This window comes from Jaculus jaculus, chromosome 3 (genome assembly GCF_020740685.1).
Source record: "Jaculus jaculus isolate mJacJac1 chromosome 3, mJacJac1.mat.Y.cur, whole genome shotgun sequence".
Lineage (NCBI taxonomy): Eukaryota > Metazoa > Chordata > Mammalia > Rodentia > Dipodidae > Jaculus > Jaculus jaculus.
Window position 1 is genome coordinate 166,035,467 of NC_059104.1, and position 22,080 is coordinate 166,057,546.

The window sequence follows — 22,080 nt, forward strand, 5'->3', positions numbered from 1 at the left end:
AATCTTATGACCTAATAAACATTAGTGAGAAACAGTATAATTATGCAATATCAAATGAAGCTTGGAAAATTCTAAGAATCCTAATGTCAAATATCAATTAGACAATTTAACCTTGAATTTACCTTCAAATAATTTATCCTCAATTTTATTATAGAATAAGAAGATTAAAGTCATTTGAATTCTCTATCACCTTTATGTACAAGTAGAAACTTTATTTTCTTCTCTTTTTTAGAGATGGGGTTTCGCTACATTGCCCACACTGGAGTGCAGTATCTATCCACAGGCGTGACCCCTACTACTGATCAGCACAGGAGCTTTGACCTGCTCTGTTTCTGACCTGGGCCTGTTCACCCCTTCTTAGGCAACCTGGTGATCCCCTGCTCCTGGGAGGTCACCATATTGATGCTGATCTTAGTGCAGACACCCGGCCAGCATAGCACACTACAGCCCAGAATTCCTGGACTCAAGTGATCCTCCTGTCTCAGCTTCCTGAGTAGCTGGGACTCCAAGCATGCGCCACCATGCCCAGCGCGGTAATCATTTTACTGATTTTAAAAATGTTTCCCAGGGGGCTGGAGAGATGGCTTAGTGGTTAAGCGCTTGCCTATGAAGCCAAAGGACCCCGGTTTGAGGCTCGATTCCCCACGACCCACATTAGCTAGATGCACAAGGGGGTCACATGCATCTGGAGTTCATTCGCAGTGGCTGGAGGCCCTGGCACACCCATTCTCTCTGCCTCTTTCTCTGTCACTCTCAAATAAATAAATAAAAAATAAACAATTTTTTTTTTTTTTAAATAAGGCTTCCCAGGCTGGAAAGATGGCTTAGAGGCTAAGGCACTTGCCTATGAAGCCTAAGAATGCATGTTTGAATCTCCAGGTCCCATGTAGCCAGACGCAAAAGTGACTCAAACATGCAATGTCACACATGTGCACAAGGGGGTGCACAAATTTGTAGTTCATTCGTGCATTGAAAGGCCCTGGCATGCCCATTCTCTTTCTCTCTCTCTCTCTCAAAAAAATAGGCTTCCCTAAGTATTAGGTTCTTATTATTCCGCTACAAGTTATAAAAGGAATTTTTACTAAGACACTGATAGAAAAATAATCAGTGGCCAGAGGTAAATCAAGGTCTTCCACACTCTACACTAAGCACGTGCTCTTCTACGTCTCTAGTATATCTCAAGCTCTCAGCAACTGTTCTTTGTAACCCTTATCACAAATGTAAGCATATACACTTATAACACTACTTAATCACCTCCCCTACTAAACTACAAGCTCCAATGAACAATGGCTTGAGAACTAAACCTACCATATACATACTGACTGAAAAAAATGTTTAAATAACTAAATTCTTGGAGGATAAAAATGGCAAAACATAACATAATGAGCCTTATATGTTACTAGCTGTCCATAAACCACTTCTCTACAAAGTCAACATTCCTAGTTCCATCTGCAAAATCTACAACTTCAAATGCAATTGCCTATTAGTTAAAAAACCAGCTCATATATAGTATGCATGGTGATATAAGCGCAATAATAAAAGCAAGATTAAAGTGCAGAGGTATTCTAATAAATAACCTCCACCCATGCTCATGCAAGCAACCCTAATTTAACTTGGAGGAGGGGGATCATAAAAAAAGAAAGCCACGGGGCTGCAGAGATGGCTTAGCAGTTAAGATGCTTGCCTGCGAAGCCTAAGGACCCATGTTAGACTCTCTCCAGGTCCCATGTAAGCCAGACGCACCAAATGATGCAAGTGTGCAAGGTTGTACATGTGCACAAGGAGGTGCACATGTCTGGAGTTTGATTGCAGTGGCTGGAGGGCCTGGTGTGCTGATTCTCTGTCTGTCTGTATGTCTGTCTGTCTGTCTGTCTCTCTCTCTCTCTCTCTCACACACACACACACACACACACAGCTAGTCTCTTGGGCTTGTGAGAGGGACTAGTTGGGAAAGGGCTTAGTGGAATTTGGAGGGGGGATAAGAGGGCAATGAAGGTGAACATGATCAAAATACATTACATACATGTATAAAGTTGTTAAAAATAAAATAAGATGAAACAAGCTGCAAAAGGAACACAGAGGAAGATCATTGATTATCAGGGTCCGGGGATGAGAAAAGAGGGACTGTTGAATCAACACTGTCATGACTATCCATTTTTAATCCTACCTGTACAAAACTCCAAACCGCTTATTCAGCAGATTGCTTAATACACTACCATAGACAGCATGTGTTCAATAACTCTTCCTTACATAGTCACCTCCTTATTTTTAAAATATTTTAACATAACACAGAAATTAGGACTGGGTAGATGGCTTAGTAAAGTGCTTGCAAATCAAGCCTTAGTACTAGAAAAGGAAAGAGAGAGGCCCTGCCTCAAAACAAGGCGGAAAGCAAGAACCTATAGTTTCAAGTGTAAGCCACCCCTCCCCCCTCTCTCTCTGACCTCCACACGTATGCCATGGAACACACACACCCCGACCTTCACGTGAACATCACAAAGACAGTACAGAGATCACAAAAATGTTACAAGGAGCTTTTTTATACCCTAAACCCAGATTGACACGGTTTTTTTGTTTGTTTCATTTTGTTTTGTTTTTTTTCAAGGTAGGGTCTCACTCTAGCCCGGGCTGACCTGGAACTCACTATGTAGTCTCAGGGTGGCCTCGAACTCATGTGATCCTCCTACCTCTGCCTCCAAGTGCTGGCATGAAAGGTGTGCACTACCACACCCGGCTTGCCCTGTCTTCTTATCTCCACATACATTTTAAAGTTTATTAAAGAAGCAATAACCACATTATTACTTACTCTGGTGTACCATTTAAGACACTACTGTTTATCCCCTAAATACTTCCGCTTGTACAATCGACCCTCCCTCTGTATTCATGGGCTTTGCTTCTGTGGACTCAACCAACCACAGACTGAATATATCTATTTTATATTATCTGTGCTTAAGCTGACTCGGTATAGACCTGACCTTCTCCCATCATTATTCCCTAAGTAATACAGTATAACAGCTATGTGCTCAGCACTTACATTGTGTTAGGTATTGCAAGTAATCTCGAGATGATTTAACTATAAGTGAGAATATGCAAATACTATGCTAAGCTACCTAAAGAACTTGAGCATTTGCAGATGTTGGTATCCTGGGAGCAATCCTCCATGGACTCTGAGGGACTGTCTCTTTCTAGACAAGGGCATTCTCGTATATAATCACAGTACAATGACCAAATTCATGAGTTTATCATTTATATAATATTATTACTTATTTATACAGTCCTTTGACTTTTGCTGACTAATGTTGCCCTTTAGAGCTGATTCCACTAATGGCAATTCAGGATCTGATCACACCTTAATCTCACCCACTGGTCCCTTTGAATCTAGAACTATTTCAGATTAGCTCTTTGTCTTGTATGATATTAACATTTTAAAAACATACATGACAGTAATTTATAGAATGCTAGTCAATTTGAGGGATTTAAAAAAATTTTTAATTTATTTGAGAATGACAGACAGAGAGAGAAAGAGGCAGAGAGACAGAAAGAATGGGCGCGCCAGGGCCTCCAGCCATTGCAAACGAATTCCAGACTCGTGCGCCCCCTCATGCATCTGGCTAATGTGGGTCCTGGGGAATTGAGCCTCGAACCAGGGTCCTTAGGCATCACAGGCAAGCGCTTAACTGTAAGCCATCTCTCCAGCCCAATTTGAGGGATTTTTAAAATTGTTCTCTCTTCATTTGATTCAGTTTACACACTTGACAGAAATACTGTGTAAATGATGTTTCCTTTGCAAAAAGTGCTTCACAGTAAGAAAAACCTAATGTCAGTTTGCACCACTGTCGATGTTAACTGCGATTGTTTGCTAAGGTGGGATCCGCCACAGCCCCCTCATCGTAAGAATTGATGAATAATAAATAATGTAGCTTGTTATTGGAGAGTGGGCTTGTGTTTGGGTATGGTTCTGACTTGTTTCCAGGCTCCAGCTATGGGTCTAGTACCACTGAGTGGATCAGTTAGCCAAATCAAGAGCAGTTGGTTCTGCACCATGGCTGTGTACCACTATTGCACTTGTGTGGGCATCACATCAGGTTATTTGTTGCTAATTAGATTAGACAATGAGTTGCTTGGACAGATATTGGTCATTTCCCCCAGTCGCCCATGTAGCACCTTCTGGCACTAGACACGCTGACTGTCTGGGGACTGACTTTCTCCTGGCTTCCAGCCATGTCATTCCATTTTACGCGTCAGCTGCGTATGGAGTCTTCAGCAATAGGGTCTTACCACTGGCCTTTGGCGGGTCATCAAGTACTCTGACAGAAGTCTGTCATTGTTTTGGGAAACCTTGTGGGTTTCTCTGATCAAAAGCTCATTGTGGATGGTAACCCCAAGCTGGAAGTGGGGGTTACAGGTCAGTGCCCACTAAGAAATTGAGCAAAAACATAACTAATATCAAGCTACCATCAATCATGGGGTACAAGAGGGCCTACACCTATCAAACTCTCTATCAAAAAAGTAAGTGTTATCTCAATTTTCTGGGTGCTAACTTACTCTCCGTTGGAGAATCTGCTTCTCTTTTTCAGATAGATGCAGATCCCAAGGAGAGAGCTGCCCCAACATACCTCAAAAGGGGCCCAACTGAAACTAAGGACAATTGGCGAAACAAGCAAGGGTGATGTTTTCCTGTGAACTGGATACCAGCACAAAGGGGAAGGAGACCAACACAGAGAAAAATCAACTCCTACCAAATCAGAGAGCCAGAGCCTCAGAGGCCCCCAACACCTCAGCACTGAAGCAGACCAAAAATGAACCCAACATGGCTCAGGGAAATTTTGCGAAAGAGGGGGCGGAAAGAATGTCAGAGTCACATGTGGGGTCATGATTTGCAGAGACATTTATCGTACCAATAACTGTGGGCTAACTCCACAATGCACGACCCATTTACATCAACAAGGAGGGTCCAATGGGAGGGGGTAGATCATAGATGAGCCTAAACAATGGTACCAAACTGCCTGCCTGTATTTGCTGAAAAGAAAACTAATAAATTAAATTTTAAAAAAAAGAAAAAAAAATAATGTAAACATGAGGCACTTTGAAGCTGTAATTACCGTGCTGGCAAATATTTTCATCCAATAATTTGAATATTCATCGTGACTCTTTTCTGAGTCAATTTTAATGTTATTCTATTATTCTATTTATACTTATTAGTTGGCATTCCATCTTTTAAAAGTTTTACTTTCCTACCTCAATTTTTTTAATACTCACAGGTCTCATAGATTCTTTTTTTAATGTTATTTAGTTTTTGTTTATTTAATTAGTTATTTGAGAGAGCAAGAGAGAAAGAGGTAGACAGGGAGAGAGAATAGGTCACACCGGAGCCTCTAACCACTGCAGACGAACTCCAGATGCACGTGACACCTTATGCATCTGGCTTACGTGGGTCCTGGGAAATTGAAAAAAAGTCCTTTGGTTTTTCAGGCAAATGCCTTAACCACTAAGCCATCTCTCCAGCCCATGGGCTCTTTTCTTACACTATGAGTTACAATCACTGGATTAGCTGCTTGGAAGTCCTGCCAACTTGGGAGCTGTCTGCTTTAATTTCTTTCCTAAAATAAATCTTGCTTAATTTGCAAAAATAAATAAAGAAAAATAAAAAAAGCCATTACTGTTACTTTTTTATTTTGCAGTTCCAATGCATGTTGTTTTAACCTGAGTATTATGAGCACTTCCTTAGCTTCTGGCATGTCAAAATGTTCCAGACTCATCTTGTACTTTCCTGGACTTAGCCCCGAAATTAACAGCTTCCCCAAGTTTGGTTCCTTTCAGTGAGGAAAGATGTTTAGGAACCAAGACCTGAGCACTAGTGTGTTCGCTGCTTCCAGGCGCACTCAAAGGAGAGAATTTTTTAAAATTTATTTTTGTTTATTTTTATTTATTTATTTGAAAGTGACAGAGAGAGAAAGAGGGAGAGAGAGAGAATGGGCCTCCAGCCACGGCAAACAAACTCCAGACACCTGCGCCCCCTTGTGCATTTGGCTAACGTGGGTCCTGGGGAATCAAGCCTCGAACCGGGGTCCTTAGGCTTCACAGGCAAGCACTTAACCGCTAAGCCATCTCTCCAGCCCAAGGAGAGAATTTTTTAAAGAAATTTGGAAGATACTTCTAATTCCAACCCAGGATCACAGGGTTCTTTGCCTGTTCCTCATTCAAACCTGCCTGTCCTTCCACAGTGAGAATCCTACTTTCTATAAATAATCATTTTCCTTGAGGTAAGAAGGGACTATTTCATAAAGGTTTGGCATGCCTTTAAAGATTCTTAGCTTAATACTGCCCCCCTCTGGCAGAATAGTAAGGTTTTAAACATCTTTGGCTACCTATACGTAGTAGTCATTTTTAATATGCAATAATGCTTACGTAACTTCAAAAGCACTTTAGCCTTCTAAGCATACAGAATATAACAGAACATTGTAAATGGCGTTTAAGTACAAAGGGTTCTTTAACTTTCATTAATGCAGTGGTTTTGTTGTTCCAGCAATGAAGAATTCTATAGTTTCTTCTAAAACAGCCTAAGAGGAGGGAGATGGCTCAGCAGGTACTTGCCACGTAAACATAAGGACCTGAGTTGGATTCTCAGGAACCACATCAAAAGTGTAAGCCTGAAGGGACAGACAACAGACTCACTGAGGCTTGCTGGTTAGCCAGGCTGACTGAAAAGAACGGCAGCCCCAGGTTCAGGGAGGGAGTCTGTCTCAAGGAAACACTGTGAAGGGGCAACAGAGAAGGACACCCAGCACACTGCTGTGACTTCCGCACACATATGTGCTTACACATGCAGCACATGCCACTCAAAATAAACAAAACAGCATTGTAGAAACAGCTTAGCCGGGCGTGGTGGCACACACCTTTAATCCCAACACTTGGGAGGCAGAGGTAGGAGGATCATCGTGAGTTCAGCGCAACCCTGAGACTACAAAGTGAATTCCAGGTCAGTAGAGCTAGAGTGAGACCCTACCTCGAAAATAAATAAAGAAAGAAACAGCTTAAAATCACCAAAAAAAAAAAAAAAAAAAAAAAGACCTCAAAACTACAAAATGTGCTGGCTGTGGTGGCGCACGCTTTTAATCCCAGCGCTTGGGAGGCAGAGGTAGGAGGATCGCCGTGAGTTCGAGGCCACCCTGAGACGACATAGTGAATTCCAGGTCAGCCTGGGCTACAGGGAGACCCTACCTCGAAAAACCTAAAACAAACAAACAAACAATCAAAAAAACCTACAAAATGGGCTAATGAAATTGACAGAGGCAGAAATTGGCTAGGCATCTTAGGGGTGACGGGCCCTCCTCTTGTCTGACAGCAGGGATTGTCCTTGCGCCTGTGAGGAAAAATGTAATCATTACATTTCACTGCAGGTCAGAAATGTCAGAAGGATCCGGTTTGCTTATCTCTGCTCCTTTAGGGAGTCCTACTCCCTGCCCAGAGGATTATGATTCCAGGGAACAGATCTGACTCAAGAAGGCCCCAAGCTGAACCTTGAGGTGGGCTTCTCAGACCCTCGCTTGCCTCTCTGAGCAAGAGCTTCATTCTCTTATGCTCTGGGCTTAAGCTCGTAAACTATAATAAAATCTTTCTGAACCTTTTCCTTTAGTCTGTGGATTTCATTCATCGAATCCATAAGATAAGAACCTGAAAAGGCCACTGACTGGGTGGAAGCTCTGTGTGACTTCCAGTGCCCAGTGCCTCAGCTCCTGAGTCACAGCCCACCTAAGAATCAAGTTAAGGCTCTGTTGCTCTCAAGGATACCCCCAAAGTCCCCTATCAAAATGAACAGGCAGAAAGAATACAAATGGCCAACAAATTATTTTTAAAAATGTTCAACACCCATACCTAACAGGGAAATGCAGATAAAAACCACTTTGAGGGCTGGAGAGATGGCTTAGCAGTTAAGCGCTTGCCTGTGAAGCCTAAGGACCCTGGTTCAAGGCTCAATTCCCCAGGACCCACGTTAGCCAGATGCACAAGGGGGCGTATGCGTCTGGAGTTCGTTTGCAGTGTCTGGAAGCCCTGGCGTGCCAATTCTTTCTCTCCATCTCTATCTATCTATCTATCTATCTATCTATCTATCTATCTATCTATCTATCTGCCTCTTTCTCTCTCAAATAAGTAAATAAAAATGAACAAAAAAAAATTTTTTTTAAAGCACTTTGAGATTCCATCTCACCCCAGTAAGAAGGGCTATCACCAGGAAAATACATGATAGCAAATGTTGGCAAGAATGTGGGGAGAGAGGAACCCTTACTCGCTGTAGGTAAGACTGTAAACTGGGGCAGCTACTATGGAATCAGTGTGGAGGTTTCTCAAGAAGCTAAAAATAGAAATACCATACGACTCAGCTATACTATTCCTGGGCATATACTCAAAGAACACTGTATCCTACAATTGATATATTGTCTATTCATGTTCACTGCTGCTCTATTCATAACAGCTAGGAAATGGAATCATCCTAGATGTCCATCAGCTCATGATTGGATAATGAAAATGGGGGCCTTCCATGGCTCAGGGAAGAGAGGGTAGAAATAATGTAAGAGCCACAGAATGGGTGGGAAAACCCAGAGGCATTGTCCCTCCACCATCCCACTGGGACTGACTGAGGCCTTCATGACCCCACATGACCCATAATCCCTGGCACACCCATTCTCTCTCTCTCTCCCTTTCTCTCTGTCTCAAATAAAAATAAATAAATAAAAATTTAAAAATAATGAAACATTTTTTTAATTAATTAATTTATTTATTTGAGAGCGACAGACACAGAGAGAAAGACAGATAGAGGGAGAGAGAGAGAATGGGCGCGCCAGGGCTTCCAGCCTCTGCAAACGAACTACAGACGCGTGCTCCCCCTTGTGCATCTGGCTAACGTGGGACCTGGGGAACTGAGCCTCGAACCGGGGTCCTTAGGCTTCATAGGCGAGCACTTAACTGCTAAGCCATCTCTCCAGCCCGAAACATATTTTTTTTTTAAATTTAATTTATTAGTTTTCTTTTCAGTAAATACAGACAGTTTGGTACCATTACTTAGGCTCATCCGAAACATATTTTTTAAAAAATATTTTTATTTACTTATTTGAGCAAGAGAGAGACGAACAGAGAAACAGAGAGATAGTGTGTATGGGTGTGCCAGGGCCTCCTGCCACTGCAAATGAACTCCTGAGACTCATGCCATTTTGTGCATCTGTCTTTACATAGGTACTGGGGAATCAAACCCAGGCCATCAGACTTTATCATGAAACACCTTTAACCACTGAGCCATCTCTCCAGCCCAATACCTAATTCTTTTTTTTTTTAAAGTATCTTTATTTATTTGTAAGCAGGGACAGAGAAAAAAAAAAAAAAGAGAATAGGCCCGTTAGGGCCTCCAGCCACTGCAAACGAACTCCAGACGTGTGCGTCCCCTTGTGCATCTGGCTAACGTGGGACCTGGGGAACCAAGCCTCTAACCGGGGTCCTTAGGCTTCACAGGCAAGCGCTTAACCACTAAGCCATCTCTCCAGCCCAAGCTTTTAAATATAAATTTTGTTATAAATTATATGCTTAGAAAAATAATTTACAAACAGCCTTAATCTAATGAACTAAAAATAAATTACAAACCTAAATATTTCTCATACCAGCTGACCTATCTCCCTTTTCCTCAGTAATTTATTTATTATTTTATAGTGCTGGGGATTAGACATGATATTAGCGATTCTCCATCCTAGGGTCTGGTTTAGTTGGCTCATCTTTCCCATCTACCATTTTTTGAAGATCACCCAATTGCCAGGCCATGAGGATACAAAGATAACTAACGTTATCCTTATCTCACAAATAAGTAAACAAATAGAAGAGAGGTATAAAAGATTAGTTTCAGAATAATATCCTTCCCCCTCCCTATATTATATAAACCTTTAGGGTAGGAATGACCAGAACCTTGCTATGCGGCATGATCCTCCTGCCTCAGCCTCAGCCTCAAAAGTGCTGAGATGACAAGCATGTGCCACCATGCCAAGCCCCTAAACTGAACTTGTTTTTTTTTTTTGGGGGGGGTGGTTTCTGAGGTAGGGTCTCACTCTGGCCTAGGCTGACCTTGAATGCACTATGTAGTCTCAGGCTGGCCTTGAACTCACTCCCGAGTGCCGGGATTAAAGGTGTTGCGCCACCACGCCCCGCTTCCTACTCTGGACTTTTAAGGGGTCATCGAGATAGTATAAACATACAAGGATGTGAGAAAATCCTAAGATACAATTCAGAATAGAGCTAGGTCAGGGTACAGTTTAGCACTTGAGGGGTGGTACTGTGAGAAGGCCTAAGTATCAGGCAGGAATGCCAAGGAAATTTCAATTTTATCGGCAGTCGCATATTCCCTTAAAGCAGAAAAATAAATTAAGATCTGGAAAAAATTACAAACTATTATGACCTGACAATGCTAGGTGGTAAGGCAAGCAGACAGGTTTGTTTTATTGCCTTTATTTTCTGTGTGGTTGGAAGTCTATAGTGTGTGTGTGTGTGCGTGTGTGCATACATGCATGCATGTGTGAGCCAGTGTGTATGTGGAGGTCAGAGGGCAACCTCAAGGTGTAGGTCCTCCTTCTCCCTTTCTTGTTTTGAAACAGGGTCTCTCTTGATTTTGCTGCTGGAAGGCCAATCTAGCTGACCCCAGGAGCGTCAGGATTCTCTGGCTCTGCCTCCCATTGTCTCGGTGTATGGGGTTTAGAGAAGTGTGTACCACTTTGTGTCTGGCTCTGTGTAAGTGCTTGGGACTTGAACTCTAGTCAACAGCTTGCCAAACAAATACCTTAATCACTGAGCCATCTCCTTAGCCCTAGCCTGTAATTTTTTTTTTTTTTTATTATTTGAGAGAAAGAAAGAGAGAGAGAGAGAGAGAGAGAGAGAGAGAGAGAGAGAGAATGGGCATGCCAGGGCATCCAGCCACTGCAAATGAACTCCAGATGCATGTGCCACCCTAGTCTGTAATTTTAATAATTTTTTTGGTTATAATTTATTTATTTATTTGAGAGTGACAGACAGATGCGCCACGGCCTCCAGCCACTGCAAACGAACTCCAGATACATGTGCCCCCTTGTGCATCTGGCTAACGTGGGTCCTGGGGAATTGAGCCTCAAACTGGGATCCTTAGCTTCACAGGAAAGCATTTAACTGGTGAGTCATCTCTCCAGCCCCCTAGTCTATAATTTAAAAAACTGTTTATTCAAAAATTCAGTTCAGGGCTGGAGAAATGGCTCTGTGGTTAAGGCACTTGCCTGCAAAGCCTAAGCACCTGAGTTTGATTCCCCAGTACCCACATAAATCCAGATGCACAAGGGGGTACATGCATCTGGAGTTTGTTTGTAATGGCTAGAGACCCTGATGTACCCATTCTCTCTCTCTACTTGCCTCTCACTCTCAAATAAATAAAAATGCACTTCAATTCATTGTCAAGGTTTATGGCATTTTAACTCTGATGATTCTGAGTAAGTTCAAGTTGTTTAGAAATGAATAAAAGAAACAGCCCATTTGCTACTATGCATCATTCTTTCAGAAGTGTTATTTATACATACCTGTCAGTGCTAAATAAGCAGCAATGTAGCGCTTTTCCAGTCCATCCTTAATGCTCTGAATTGCACCAAAAATTGGAGGTATGATCATAATCAGGTTACTCACTGTATTCCCTATAGAAGAAACACACAGATATTTAGATTAGCTAATAACACTTTAAAATAAAGTATGTGAGTTTTTAGAAAGATTGTGGCAAGATATCTTCATGGTGCTGAATAAATAACTATCTCATAACTTTACTGAATAAAAAATCTCTCAAGCCGGGCGTGGTGGTGCATGCCTTTAATCCCAGCACTTGGGAGGCAGAGGTAGGGGGGTCACCATGAGTTTGAGGCCACTTTAAGACTACCGAGTGAATTCAGGTCAGCCTGGGCTAGAGTGAGAGCTTACCTCAAAAAATTACCATAATAATTCAAATAAACAAAGATACTTTCTGACAAATGAAACTAAGAATTATTCACATTATGTTCAGTTGGGGCAAAATTCTAAAACAAGCAAGAAAAGGGTACCAAAAAGAATCATAGAGATACAGCAATGTCTCTCCCGATGCTACTGATAGTGTAGTTTGTTCATTGTAAGTGGACAAAAAACAGCAAGGGAGGGAGACCCTGTCTCACGCAAAGTGGAAGGAGAGGAAGAATACCCAGAGGTGGTCTCAGATCTCCACAAATGTCATACACATCCATACACACACACAATTTTAAAAATGGAAAAATGGCTAAGTGGCATTTTATAAATTTCACTGTACGTAGAAAAAAGTAGCATGATACTTTCAATATTTCAAGTGAGTGATTTTCAGCACAGCTGCTAATATCAAGGTAAATGATCAATTACTTGAGAAAACAGAATAAAAACATTTTCCAACAGTCAGGGGTTGAAAATGTGTATGTATAACACATCTTTTGTCTACAATCAACTAGAGAATATAATGAACTAAAACAAGGAAATTAACCATGAGGAAAGATGACATGAAATTCAATACTGGGGGGGGGCACTGGAGCGATGGCTCAGCAGTTAAGGCATTTGCCTGCAAAGCCTAATAACCCTAGTTCCGTTCCCCAGTACCCACATAAAGCCAGATGTACAAAGTAGCACATGCATCTGGCGTTCCTTTGCAGCAGCAAGAGACCTTGGCATGCCCATTCTCTCACTCATACTCTCTCTTTGCAAATGAATACATTAAAAAAATTTCTTTAGTGGGGGATGCAACATAGGAGAGTGTAAAAAGTCACAAAGGTATAGTGGCTCGTGCCTCTGATCCCATCACTGGGGAGACTGAGGTACAAGAGTCATTGTGAGTTCAAGGCATGCCTGAAGTCACATAATGAAGTTCAAGACAGCCTAAGCTAGAGTGAGACCCTGTGTTTAAAAAAAAGAAGAAGAAGAAAAGCCGGGCATGGTGGTGCACGCCTTTAACCCCAGCACTTGGGATGCAGAGGTAGGAGGATCACTGTGAGTTCGAGGCCACCCTGAAACTACATTGTGAATTCCAGGTCAACCTGGGCTAGACTGAGACCCTATCTCAAAAAACAAATAAAAAAAAAAAAAAAAAAAAGAGGAAGAAGAAGAGAAAAGAAAAGAAAACTTAAAGCCAAGACTCAGATAACTGCATTCAAAAGGCAGGTATCACATAATCAGCATCAAGCAGCAGAGTCAGGAAATCAGGAGGGTTCTATGACAGACATTTTTCTAAGTTAAAAAAAAATTAGAACAGGACTGGAGAGATGGCTTAGCGGTTATGCGCTTGCCTGTGAAGCCTAAGGACCCTGGTTCGAGGCTCAATTCCCCAGGACCCAAGTTAGCCAGATGCACAAAGGGGCACACACGTATGGAGTTCGTCTGCAGTGGCTGCAGGCCCTGGCGCGCCCATTCTCTCTCTCTCTATCTGCCTCTTTCTCTCTCTGTCTGTCACTCTCAAATAAATAATAATAATTTTTTTTTAAATTAGAACAAAATATTGGTGGGGGATTTGATAAAAGTGTTCATTCTAACTCTATTACATGCAATATTATAAAAGAATAACCATACAGTTGGTCCTCCATATTTATGAATTTTGCATTTATGGATTCAACCAACCACATAATGAAATTTTTGTGTTTGTGTATGTATGCAAGCTTGTGGTGTGTGTGTGTACACGGGCACGTATGCGCACACGCAGAGAACAGATGCTGATACCAGGTGTCTTCATCACTTTCTCCCATCTTACTTTTTATTAGTTTTGTAATCTTCTTAAAATTTAATTAATTTATTTATTTGAGAGAGAGAATGGGCATGCCAGCGCCCCAGCCACTGTAAATGAACTCCAGATATGTGTGCCCCCCTCTGCATCTGGCTTATGTCGGTCCTGGTGAGTCAAACAAGGGATCCTTTGGCTTTGCAGGCATACGCCTTTACTGCTAAGCCATCTCTCCAGTCTTCCCCCATCTTATTTTTGAGCTCACCAATTCAGCTACACTAGCTAATCAGCAAGTCCTGGGAATCCTCCTGCCTCCACCCCCCCCCCCCCGCAGCACTGGGATTACAGGTATATGCTATCATGCCTAGCCTTCACTTGGGTGCTGGGGCTCCAAATTCAGGTCCCATGTTTACACAGAAAGCACTTTGCCAACTGAGCCATCGCCCTGGCCTAAAATATTTTAAAGGGCTGGACAGGTGGCTAAGTGGTTATGGTGCTTGTCTGCAAAATCTAAGAACTCATGTATAACTCTCTAGATCCCACACAAGCCAGATGCACAGTGAGGCAAGCATGCAAGGTCACACGTGCGCGCGCACAAGGGGGCACACACATCTGGAGTTTGACTGCAGTGGCTGCAGACCCTGGTGCACCAATTCCCTCTCTCTCTCTCTCTCTCTCTCTCTCTCTCACTCACTCACTCACTCATTCTCCCATTTAAAAAAAAGGCCAGTCTGTTGGGCTTGCCTCAAAAAACAAGGGGAGAGGGCACTAGAGATGGCTTAGCAGTTAATGTGCTTGCCTACAAAGCTAAGGACCCAGGTTAATTTCTCCAGTACCCACATAAGCCAGATGTGCAAGGTGGCACAAGCGAATATGTTTGTAGTGGCTACAGGCCCTGGTATACCCAACCTCTCTCTCTCTCTCTCTCTCTCTATTTGTTTCTTTCTCTTTCTCTCTCAAATAAATAATATAATAAAATATTTTAAATGTGTGTACTGAATACTTTTTTTGTTATGATTCCCCTTACCTCTTGGCCTTCCCCTTTCTGCACTCCTTTGTAAGATCTAAATAAAATGTGGTATTTTGAAAAATCATTCTCTTTAATCTGGAATTGCCAATTCTTTGGTTAGTTTGCAGATAGGAACTCAGGGCTTGGGGTTCCAGGAAGCACTCCAGAAACCCCAATTTTCCTGTCTCAGTAGAGGATCACTGTGAGTTCAAAGCTACAATGAGAGTACACAGTGCGTCCCGGGTCAGCCTGGACTAGATCAAGACTGCCTCAGAAAAACTGAAAAGAGCCAGGCATGGTGGCGCATGCTTTTATCCCAGCACTTGGGAGGCAGAGGTAGGAGGATTGCTGTGAGTTCAAGGCCATCCTGAGATGACATAGTGAATTCCAGACCAGCCTGGGCTAAAGTGAGACCCTATCTCAAAAAACAAACAAACAAAAAAACTGAAAAGGAAATCCGGGCGTGGTGGTGCACGCCTTTAATCCCAGCACTTGGGAGACAGAGGTAGGAGGATCGCCGTGAGTTCAAGGCCACCCTGAGACTACAGAGTTAATTCCAGGTCAGCCTGGACCAGAGTGAGACCCTACCTCAAAAAAAATACCAAAAAACAAAAAACAAAACAAAACAAAAAAACTGGAAAGAAAAAAAAAGCCAAGCAAACAAAACCAGAAAATATTAATCAGAAATGCAAAAGACAAAGGGGGGAATAAATTAGCTAAATCAGGAACATTAAAAGTTTTTCAAAAGCTAATTTAAAAGAATAATATATAAAGTTACTTTGTAAATAGACTATATAAAAATGGCCAATTTAAGTTTGCTAAACAAGAACAACATGCATAAAATAATTGACGACTTAATTTTTTTTATTAAAAACAGGTATTAAGCCTGGAGTGGTGGCACATGCCTTTAATCCCAGTACTCGGGAGGCACAGGTAGGAGGATCACTGTGAGTTCGAGGCCACCCTGAGACAACATAGTGAATTCCAGGTCAGCCTGAGCTAGAGTGAGACCCTACCTTGAAAAACCAAAAATAAATAAATAAAATAAAATAACTGGTATTAACTAGGTTCTAATGAAAAGAGATAAATCACAGAGTAATTCGAACAGCAGCATTTCTGTAAAGTACTATTGGAACCAGGTATATGCCTACAATCTCAGCACCTAGGGAGGTAGAGGCAGAAGCAAGAGAATCTCAAGATCAAGGCCATGCTGGATGCCATAGGGATATCCTTTTCCAACAAAAAAGAAGGAACTGGAGAGATTACTTAGGTAAGGCACTTGCCTGCAAAACCTAAGGACTCAGATTAGATTCTACAGATCCCACATGTGTCTGGAGTTTGTTTGCAGTGGCTGGAGGCCATGGTGCACCCATATTCTCTTTCACTCTCTCTCTAAAAAATAAAAATAAAATAAAAAGGTTTTTGAAACAAGTTATAAAGGGGCTGGGTGTGGTGGCACACACCTTTAATCCCAGCGCTTGGGAGGCAGAGGTAGGTGAATCATCATGCGTTTGAGACCACCCTGAGACTACACATTGAATTCCAGGTCAGCCTGGACTAGAGTGAGACCCTACCTTGAAAAAACAAAAATAAATCAATAAATAGCCATAAAGAACTGCTGAGTTGGTATTATTTTGGGGTCCTATGGAACCTTTGGTGGGTGTGGGTGTGGTGAGGTGGGGATGGGGGAGACCTAGCTGGTGGAAACAAGTTACTGGTGGTGACAACTTCAAGGTACCCTGAGACTCCATAGTGACTTCCATGTCAGCCTGAGCTAGAGTGAGACCCTACCTCAAAAAACAAACAAACAAAAAAACCCCCAAAACTTCAAGGTTATAGATTATGCCCAGTTCCTGGTCCTTGCAGTCTGTTTCCTGGACCACCATGATGAGCAGCTTTCACCCCATGCACTACAGATTAAGCTATTTTGCCATACTTATCTCGCTATTATGATGGCCTGAGATGCTCTGAAACCAAAATAAATCTTTCCTACCTTACGCATTTCTGTTGTGAGCTGTGGTCACAGCGACCTGAAGGTACGAAACTTGGTAAAGAAAGTAAGGGGGCGGTTAAGATGGCGGCGTAGATACCACGCCAAAGCAGCCTAGGGGGGAAAAAAGACCAAAAAAACTCAGCAAAATACATGCTTTTACTAAAAAGTGAGGTATATAGGAAATTGAAGTGGCAGCAGAGAAGTAGAAGAGATCCAGAGCATCCAGAGCCCGCACAGGCGGGAAAAGAGGCCCCGGCAGGTCTGCTGACCACAATGGCGGGGCGCAGCAGAAAGCCGCCAGACTCGGCTCGAGCCGCAGGAAAAGCCAGGTGCGGGAGCTTCCCCTCACACCGCGCTCTCCGCAACTCGGAAACGTGAGGGGAGAGCGGCAGCGAGCAGCGGAGGAGCAGACCGCGAGGTAGAAGAACACATGGAGCCGCGAGACAACCAGAGCAGCCGCGGCTCCCTCCCCTCCCCCACCGCCTGAGCCCAGCTCCGGCGAACACAGCAGCGGCCCGGGACCCGGCCACGCCAACTTGGGCTGACGGCGGGACCCAAGCAGGAGCAGAGTCTGGGAGCAACATCAGCGGCTCTGGCACTGGTAACAGTGGCCCCAGCAGCAGCAGACCCAGGAGTGGCAGCAGCGGCAGACCCAGGAGTGGCAGCAGCGGCAGACCCAGCAGCAGCAGCTTCAGTGGCAGCAGCAGCAGTGGACCCAGCAGCAGCAGCAGTGAGAGAGGACAGAATATCTAAGCTAGAAGACCAGGTGGCAGATCTAATACAGGCCAACAAAGAGAAAGACAAGCTTATAGAAAAGTATGAGTGGGAATTTCAAGATGTTCCGGACACTATGAAAAGATCAAATATAAGAATTCAGGGCATACTAGAAGGAGAAGAACTCCACTCCAAAGGCATAGTAGGCATCTTCAACAAAATCATAGAAGAAAATTTTTCCCCAAAATGGGAAAGAGGTGCCAGTGCAGATACAAGAAGCCTTTAGAACCCCAGCCAGACAAAACCTGGAAAGAATCTCTCCTCGCCATATTATAATCAAACTTCCAAACACGCAAACCAAAGAAAAAATATTGAAAGCAGTTAGAGAGAAAAATCAAGTTACCTACAAAGGAAAGCCCATCAGGTTTACAGCAGATTATTCAACACAAACTTTTAAAGGCAGAAGGGCTTGGAGTGATATATTTCAAGTTTTTTTTTTCTTTTTCTTTTAATTTTTATTAACATTTTCCATGATTATAAAAAAATATCCCATGGTAATTCCCTCCCTCCCAACCCCCACACTTTCCCCTTTGAAATTCCATTCTCCATCATATTACCTCCCCATTACAATCATAGTAATTACATATATACAATATCAACCTATTAAGTATCCTCCTCCCTTCCTTTCTCTTCCCTTTATGTCTCCTTTTAAACTTACTGGCCTCTGCTACCAAGTATTTTCCTTCTCACATATTTCAAGTTTTGAAAGATAACAACTGTCAACCAAGGTTACTTTATCCTGCAAAGCTATCCATTCAAATAGATGGAGAAATAAGGACATTCTATGACAAAAGCAGGTTAAAGGAGTATTTGAAGACAAAACCAGCTCTACAGAAAATACTTGATAGAATCCTCCATGCTGAAGAAAAGGAAAAGCACACATGTAAGGAACCTAGAAAAAACAAGCAATACTCAAATACTAGTTAACACAAAAGAGCACAGGTAGAACCGGAACCACAAAAAAAAAAAAAAAAAGGCAAACATAAATACACACCTTTCAATAATATCTCTTAATATTAACGGCCTCAATGCCCCAATGAAAAGACATAGGTTTGCAGACTGGGTTAAAAAGCAGGATCCTACAATTTGTCTCCAAGAAACTCACCTTTCTACAAAGGATAGACATTATCTTAGGGTGAAAGGTTGGAAGACGGTGTTTCAAGCAAATAGGCCTAGAAAACAAGCAGGGGTTGCTATCCTAATATCGGACAGGGTAGACTTTAGTCCAACCTTAGTCAAGAAAGATAAGGAAGGTCACTTTATGTTGATTAAGGGCACACTCCAACAGGAGGACATTACAATCCTAAACATATATGCACCTAACATGGGGGCTCCCAAATTCGTCAAACAAACACTATTAGAACTAAGGTCACAGATAACACCAAACACAGTGGTAGTGGGTGACTTTAACACTCCACTCTCATCAATTGACAGGTCATCCCGGGAAATAATAAACAAAGAGGCATCTGGACTAAATGAGGTCATAAAAGGAATGGACCTAACAGATATATACAGGACATTTCATCCAAAGGCTGCAGAATATACATTCTTTTCAGCAGCACATGGAACATTCTCTAAAATAGACCATATATTAGGACACAAAGCAAATCTTAACAAATTCAGGAAAATTGAAATAATTCCTTGCATTCTATCTGACCACAATGGAATTAAACTACAAATCAGTAGCAAGAAAGGCTATAGAGCATACACAAAATCATGGAAACTAAACAATACACTACTAAATGATGAATGAGTCAATGAAGAAATCAAGAAGGAAATCAAAAAATTTATAGAGTCAAATGATAATGAGAACACAACATATCAAAATCTCTGGGACAACACAATGAAGACAGTTCTAAGAGGTAAATTTATAGCCTTAAGTGCCTATATTAAGAAATTAGAAAGGTCGCAAGTAAACGATCTAATGCTTCACCTTAAAGCCTTGAAAAAAGAAGAACAAGGCAAACCAAAAATCAGTAGATGGGAAGAAATAATAAAGATTAGGGCAGAAATTAATGAAATAGAAATAAAAAAAAACAATCCAAAGAGTTAATGAAACAAAGAGTTGATTCTTTGAAAGGATAAACAAGATTGATAAACCCTTAGCAAATCTGACCAAAAGAAAGAGAGAAGAGACACAAATTAATAAAATCAGAGATGAAAAAGGTAACATCGCAACAGATTCCAGAGAAATTCAAAAAATCATAGGGACATACTATAAAAGCATATATTCTACAAAGTATGAAAATCTGAAAGAAATGGATGATTTCCTTGATCTATATGACCTACCTAAATTAAATCAAAATGAGATTAATCACTTGAATAGACCTATAACAAACATGGAGATCCGAACAGTTATCAATAATCTCCCAACTAAAAAAAGCCCAGGCTTGGACTGGAGAGATGGCTTAGTGGTTAAGGCGCTTGCCTGCAAAGCCAAAGGACCCAGGTTCAACTCCCCAACACCCACATAAGCCAGATGCACAAGAGGGTGCATGCATCTGGAGTTCATTTGCAGTGGCTGATGCACCCATGTACTCTTGCTCTCTCTCTCTCTCTCTCTCTTTCCCCCAACCTGTTTCTGCATCTCTCTTTCTCAAATAAATAAATAAAAATAAAAATATTAAAAAAAAAAAAAAAAGCCCAGGCCCAGGTGGATTCACTGCTGAATTTTAACAGACCTTTAAGGAAGAGCTAACACCATTGCTTCTTAAGCTTTTCCAGGAAATAGAAAAAGAAGGAATTCTACCAAACTCCTTCTATGAGGCCAGAATTACCCTGATACCAAAACCAGGCAAAGATAGAACAAAAAAAGAAAATTACAGACCAATCTCCCTCATGAACATAGATGTAAAAATTCTCAACAAAATATTGGCAAACAGAATACAAGAGTATATCAAAAAGATCATTCACCCTGACCAAGTAGGCTTTATCCCAGAGATGCAGGGATGGTTCAACATATGCAAATCTATAAATGTAATACATTATATAAACGGGTTGAAGGACAAAAATCACATGATCATCTCATTAGACGCAGAGAAAGCATTTGACAAAATCCAACATCCCTTCATGATAAAAGTCCTACAGAGACTGGGAATAGAAGGAACATATCTCAATATAATAAAAGCTATTTATGACAAGCCTACAGCCAACATATTACTAAATGGGAAAAAACTGGAAGCTTTTCCACTAAAATCAGGAACAAGACAGGGGTGTCCACTGTCCCCACTTTTATTTAATATAGTTTTGGAAGTCTTAGCCATAGCAATAAGGTAAGAGACACACATAAAAGGGATACAAATTGGAAAGGAAGAGATCAAGTTTTCATTATTTGCAGATGACATGATTCTATACATAAAGGACCCTAAAGACTCTACTAGCAAGCTGTTAGAGCTGATCAAAACCTACAGCCATGGAGCAGGATACAAAATAAATACACAGAAATCAGTAGCCTTCATATATGCTAACAACAAACACAGAGGATGAAATCAGAGAATCACTCCCATTCACAATTGCATCAAAAAAAAAAAAAAAGTACTTTGGAATAAACCTAAGGAAGGAAGTAAAGAATCTCTACAATGAGAACTTTAAAACACTCAAGCGAGAAATTGCAGAAGACGCTAGAAAGTGAGAAACATCCCTTGTTCCTGGACTGGAAGAATCAATATTGTGAAAATGGCAATCTTACCTAAAGCAATCTACACATTTAATGCAATCCCTATCAAAATTCCAAAGGCATTTTCATTTCTTCATGGAAATAGAAAAAACAATCCAAAAATTCATTGGGAATCACAAAAAACCTCAAATATCTAAAATAATACTGAGCAACAAAAATAAGGCTGGAGGTATCACCATACCTGATTTTAACCTATATTACAGAGCCATAGTAAAAACAGCGTGGTACTGGCACAAAAACAGACATGTAGATCAGTGGAACAGAATAGAGGACCCAGATGTAAGTCCAGGTAGCTATAGCCACCTGATATTTGATAAAAATGCCAAAAATACTCATTGGAGAAAAGACAGCCTCTTCAGCAAATGGTGTTGGGAAAACTGGATATATATCTGCAGAAGGATGAAAATAGATTCTTCTCTCTCGCCATGCACAAGAATTAAGTCCAAATGGATTAAAGACCTTAACATCAGACCTGAAACTCTGAATCTGCTAGAGGAAAAAGTAGGGGAAACCCTTCAACATATTGGTCCTGGCAAAGACTTTCTGAATACAACCCCAATTGCTCAGGCAATAAAACCACAGATTAATCACTGGGACCTCATGAAATTACAAAGATTTTGCACTGCAAAGGACACAGTGAAAAAAGCAAAGAGGCAACCTACAGAATGGGAAAAAATCTTCGCCAGCTATATATCTGATAGAGGATTAATATCTAGGATATACAAAGAACTCAAAAAGTTAAATAATAAGGAATCAAACAAGCTAATCAAAAAATGGGCTATAGAGCTAAATAGAGCATTCTCAAAGGAAGAAATACGAATGGCATATAAGCATCTAAAAAAATGTTCTACATCACCAGTCATCAGGGAAATGCAAAT

At 41.5% G+C, this 22,080-nt stretch overlaps 1 protein-coding gene across 1 annotated transcript in view; it reads right to left on the reverse strand.

Moving 5' to 3' along the window:
• Positions 1–22,080, reverse strand: part of Acer3 (alkaline ceramidase 3) — a 112,490-nt gene that overhangs the window by 70,566 nt on the left and 19,844 nt on the right. Inside the window, exon 2 of the mRNA XM_045145641.1 lies at positions 11,577–11,687. Coding sequence (XP_045001576.1) covers positions 11,577–11,687 — 111 coding nt within the window. The remainder of the gene's footprint in view (positions 1–11,576; positions 11,688–22,080) is intronic.